General features: G+C 40.5%; 1 protein-coding gene across 1 annotated transcript; it reads right to left on the reverse strand.

The window, feature by feature from the left end:
• Positions 1-4,312: 4,312 nt before the first annotated feature.
• On the reverse strand, positions 4,313-5,380 carry LOC100521885 (olfactory receptor 1J4-like). Its single transcript, XM_013993826.3, has one exon. It carries the CDS (start codon positions 5,252-5,254, stop codon positions 4,313-4,315), a length of 942 nt encoding a protein of 313 aa, XP_013849280.3. The 5' UTR covers positions 5,255-5,380.
• Between the last annotated feature and the right edge of the window lie 620 nt (positions 5,381-6,000).

A 6,000-nucleotide genomic window follows, 5' to 3' on the forward strand; every position in this document is an offset into this window, starting at 1 on the left:
AAAGTCTTCAGATGTTACCTTCCCAGTGAGCTCTAACTATATCACTTGGTGTGAAGTTATGAACCCCACCCCAGCACTCTTGCTCCCTCACCATTTTTTTATTTTACTTTTTTGGGCTAAAACACAGCATATAGAAATTCCCAGGCTGGGGTCAATTATGATCTGTAGCTTCCTGAATACACCACAGCCACAGCAAGGGGGGATCTGAGCTACATCTGAGACCTAAACTGCCAATGCTGGATCCTTAACCCATTAAGCAAGGCCAGGGATTAAATCCATATCCTCATGGATATTAGTCAGGTTTGCTACAGCTGAGCCACAATGAGAACTCCTTGCTCTCCACTTTTTATGCCTCCTTTATTCACATATGGTTTTACCTACAAAAACTTAGAATGTATTTATTTCAGACACAGAAACCCATCTTTACCTCAGTAATGAAATGATGACAATTTTAAGATGGGATTAAGATGTCAGAATAGAAGGACTGGAGCTCAACTTCTCTCATGAAAACAACAAAATTACTACCAAATGCTGAGCAACCTTCAACCAAATGGACTGGAAACATTCAAAAAGATATCCTACTCCAAAAGACCAATAGGGGACCACATCAAGAGGTAGGAGGGGAGATCACATGATATAAGCAAACCTATACCTCCCAGGTGGGAAGTCACACATACTGGAAAGTAACTGTATCACAGAGACTCACCTACAGGAGTGAGAGGTCTGAGCCTCACATCAAATCCTCATGCCTGGGGACCTGGCACTGGGAAAAAGAGCCCCCAGAGCATCTGACATTGAAGGCCAGGGTCTTGTGCACAGGAGCTCCATGGGACTGGGGGAAACAGAGACCCCATTCTTGAAATGTGCACACATATGTTCACGTGGACTGTGTCCCAGGGAAAAGCAAAGTCTCCATAGGAATCTAGGTCAGACCAGACTGCAGTTCTTGGAGGATCTCCTGGGAAAACAGGGGCTGACTGTGCTTTATGGTGGGGGAAGAGCATTGGAGGAAAAGCTCTTGGGAATATTCATCAGCATGCATTTTCCTGGAGGTGGCCATTTTGGGAAAATCTGGCCCCACCCATCAGTGCTGAGAAACTCCAAGCCAAACAAAAATCCAGGTGGGATCACAGCCCCACCCATAAGTAAATAGGCTGCCTAAAGACCCTCCCAGACACACAGCTGCCTCTAATCTTACCCAGAGACAAAGCCCCACCCCCATAGGGATTGGAATTAGCCACACCTACCAGTGGGCAGGCACCAGGCCCTCTCATCAGGAAGGCTAGAGCAAGCCCCCATACCAACTTTATCCATAAGGGCAGCAGACACCAGAGGCAAGAGAGGCTACAACTTTACTGTCTGCAAAAAGGACACCACACCAAAAACCTATAAAAATGAAAAGATAGAGAATTATAACTCAGATAAGGGAGAAGGAAAAAACCCCAAGAAAACAGCTAAGTGATCAGAAGATTCTCAGCCTCCAAGAAATAGACTTTAGACTGTTGATGCTGAAGATGATGCAATACATTGGAAATAAACTTGAAACATAGATATCCACTGAGTAAAGAAATACAATAAATAAAACTTAAGTAAGAAGAGATACAAAATACAATATTTTTCTAATAAATAATTCATTAGAAACAGCCAAATGCAAAATACAGGAGGCAGAAGAACAAATAAGCAAGGTGGAGGACAAACTAGTGGAAATCACTGATGCAAAACAGAAAAGAGAAAAAAGATAAAAAAGAAATGAAGAGAGTCTCAGAGAATTCTGGGACAATGTTAAACACACCAACATCCATATTATTGGGGTGTCAGGAGAAGAAAGAGAGAAAAGAACAGAAAAAATATTCAAAGAGATAAAAGCCAAAAACTTCCTTAACATGGGAAAGGAACCACTCACTCAAATCCAGGAAGCACAAGGAGTACCATATAAAATAAACTCAAGGAGGAACACCCCAAGACACATATTAATCCAAATGACTAAAATTTAAGACAAAGAGAAAATATTGAAAGCAGCTAGGGAAAAGAATAAAATAGCATACAAGAGAACCCCAATAAGGTTATCAGGAGATTTTCAGCAGAAACTTGGCAGACCAGAAGGGAGTGGCAGGCCAGAAGGGAGTGGCATGATATACTTAACATGATGAAAGGAAAAAACCTCCAACCAAGATTACTTTACCCAGCAAGGCTCTCATTCAGATTGGAAGGAGAAATAAAAAGCTTCACAGCCAAGCAAAAGCTAAGAGAATTCAGCAACATTAAACCACCTTTACAACAAATACTAAAGGAACTTCTCTAGGCAGCAAAGAAAAGGCCATAACCAGAACCAAAATACCACAAATGACAAGGTTCACAAGTAAGGCATATATACAATAAAGATACAAATTCATCCATGCACAATTATGCTACCAAATCATTTGATTTCTAATACTTCTTTTTCAAAATTACTTTTTCACTATAATTTTTAAAGGTTCAATACTTCCAATGATAATCTAACAAAGGGAATTCACAAGTTTTGTTGGAGTGATGGAGATAAGCCTTGCTGATGCAAAAGGCAGATGCCTCCAACCTCCAACCTCCATTTAAGTGAGGTTCCATGACTGGTAGGAAATAGAAGAAAATACCTCTATAAGAATAACTCTAGGGAGAGCGTTGTCATTCTTCTGAATGTACTTTTATGGCCAATAAGAACTCCAAATGCCTTTTTTCCCTTTTTTCCACATCTTGGAATCTCATACTATTTTATCCAAAGCCACTTGACACCAGACACAGGGAACATAGCCCACCCAGAATATGGGAGGGGTGTGTGAGAAGTCTATTTGTTAATGGTCACATTTTACAAATATCCAGAGAAAAAGAACAATTTAAACCAGTGAAACCTGTGGATGCCACCTTAACCCAGGGATCAAATCACCATCACAGGTAATGAAACAACCTGACATCATGGCTTCCTGATATGATGCACTGAGAAGGAACCAATATCCCTTCCATGGGATTCCTGCCCCAAATGTATAACCTGAGTTTAATCATGAGGAAACAGCCAAGAGGCTCAAACTTAAGAGCAGTGCTGAAAAAAAAAAATTGGCCTGTGCTCTTGAACAATGTCAAGTTTATAAATAAAGGCTGAAGAAACATTCCAAGTTAATGGAGACTAAAGAGGCAAGATGACTAAATGCAATATGAGGCACAGGGATGGATCCTGGAGGAAAAAAAATGCTACAGAGGATCTCATTGGGAGAATAGGGAAAACCTGCACACAGTATATACATTAAGTAACAATATCACTTCAAAGATAACGTTCTGATTTTCACAATTATACTGTGGTTATACAATATAATGTCTTCAGTCTTAGGGATAAAGGGCCATGATGTCTTCAACTTTCAAGTGGTTCTGGGAAAATTGTGTGTGTGTATGTGTGTGTGCATGGAGACTGTGTGAGAATGAGTGGGGGGATGGGAATATGAGAATGGTGAAACAAAGTGTGGCTAAATGTTAACAGGCTGAAAGGTGTGCAAGAGTTTTTTAATCTAGTCTTGTAATTCTTCTGTATGGTTGAAACAATTTCAAAATAAAAATTAAAAAAGCCCTTGATTAAACACTAAAAATTATTTATTGTATTATATCTGGGTAGTTATGTACATGTCTTTCTGTAAGATGAAATAGTAAGTACACATAAAGAATTTCTTGGTATTATACCTGAAACTTATGTAACACTGTAAATCAACCATACCTCAATAAAAATGTAAATAAAATAAAATTAAAAATAATTACTCTGTACTGAAAAAAGGAATGATGACAATTTTAAAAACAAATGAAGTTTTCAGTGTCTTAGAAGGTTAAAATCATCTATGAAAAAAAAGGAGCATGATAAGCTGGAACAGGAGTGCTATAATATAAACTCTACAACAGGATACATTTTTTTTAAACTTGGATTCTCAGAATATAGAAAATTGCCTGGCACATAGTAGTCATGCAATAGATACTTTAGGGTGCAAGTTTTTTTTAAATTCATGCAGTTAGCTTTTTCATATTAGAAGTGATATCTCTGGAGAAAAGAAAACACCCATTTCCAAGGCTAAAATTAATCCAATAACTGTAGACTGTTCTCAATACAAACATCCAAATTAAGCAGAAAAGTCTATCATTGTGGAATGGGGAAATTTGACCAAAGGTAAAGGGAATGACCCAATAACAATGACCATTTAAAGGAGAGTTAGAAAAGTGCTAGAGACATGGGTGATCAACACACAACTTTTTAAGGCATTTCTAACAAGGTCAGTGAGTAAATAAGAACATGGTTAAATTATTCTCACTTGGCTAAAATGTTACTCTTTCTGAAAACAAGCCCCAGAGCCAAAGTCATGTCTCTGTTTCTCAGACTGTAGATGAAAGGGTTCAGCATGGGGGTGACCACTGTGTACATCACAGAAGCTATGATGTCCTTATCATGGGACTGGCCTGATGAGGAGGAAAAGTACACTGCCATCATTGTTCCATAGAATAGAGACACCACAGAGAGGTGGGAGCCACAGGTGGACAAGGCTTTGCAGATCCCTTTCATAGAGGGTACCTTCAGGATGGAGAGCCCAATATGGCCGTAAGAGACCAGGATGCCACTCAATGGAAAAATGACAACAGCAGGCCCTAGAGTGAATATGAGCAGCTCATTGAGGGATGTGTCTGAGCAGGAGAGTTTGACTAGGGCAGCAAGGTCACAGAAGAAGTGGGGGATGATGTTGTCAGCACAGAAGGACAGTTGAGCCAGGAGGAGGGTGTGGGTCAGTGCAGCGGCACAGGAGAAGAGCCAGGATCCAGCCAACAGACACAGACACAGCTCCTCTCTCATGATGATGGCATAATGGAGAGGGTGACATATGGCCACATACCTGTCATAGGCCATCACTGCAAGAAGAAGGTTATCAATGCAACCAAAAAACATGAAGAAATATGTTTGTGTTATACACCCTGCATAAGGAATGGATTGATCTTGAGTCTGCATGTTCTTCAGCATCTTAGGGATGGTGACAGATGAAAAGGAGATGTCAGAGAGGGCCAGGTGACTGAGGAAGAAGTACATGGGGGTGTGGAGGCGAGGGTCCAGCCTGATGAGCAGGATGATGAGCAGGTTCCCCAGCACTGTAGTCAGGTACATGCCCAGGAACAGGGCAAATAAGATGCCCTGCTTCTCTGGCTGAGTGGGGAGCCCCAGAAGGAGGAATTCAGACATGCTGCTCTGGTTCTCCCTCCTCATGCTCCTCTCCTGTTTGCTGGCAGGTATAGAGTTTGAGAGAAGCAGAAACCATCACGTTATGATTTATAGCAGCCAGGTAAAGAGGGAGCTTTTCTTCTGCTGAATATGCCAAGGTCTGTCTGCATTGCTATGACCCTACAAATATCTTTTAAATTTGGTGGCATCATCATGTGAAATGAGAGAACTTAATATCAGTTAAGAGTGGATACAGAAGAGAAACTGGCTCAGTGGCATATTTTCATCATCTAGGAGAGCATCAGCCTCTTAATCATCATTTGCTACTACATATAAAATTATCTATACAATATGTATATACATGCACAAAAAACAACCTCTCATGACCTCATCAACCTGCACAATCTAAAATGAAAAGTGATATTATTAAGAAAGTTCAAAGAGAGAATCCAAGAATGTCTCCTCTATCCATCTTAAGGAACTAGGAATAAGAAGTGGCTTAAGGGAGAGCTCACAGAAGTGCTGAGGATATGTGTTCACATGCATATATGCACACACACACACACACACACACACACACACTCCTACTTCTGGTAAAAGATATGCTATACTGCTCTGAAATTTTTGCTCAAGTAATATAGATGCTAGGAGCATCAACTGGTTTCTCACCTTTTCTGTAGGACAGTCTGACACCAGATTAGGCTGCAACTTCTGTGGTCCTGAATACCTCAACAGCATCAGAGAGAAAAGTCATGAGCCTGGAGCTTACACCTCAGTTAGTTCACCCCCTG

Source organism: Sus scrofa, chromosome 1 (genome assembly GCF_054392235.1).
Source record: "Sus scrofa isolate SSC_HxYL_T2T_F1_AM1 chromosome 1, Sscrofa_HxYL_maternal_Yorkshire_Landrace_v2.0, whole genome shotgun sequence".
Taxonomy (NCBI): domain Eukaryota; kingdom Metazoa; phylum Chordata; class Mammalia; order Artiodactyla; family Suidae; genus Sus; species Sus scrofa.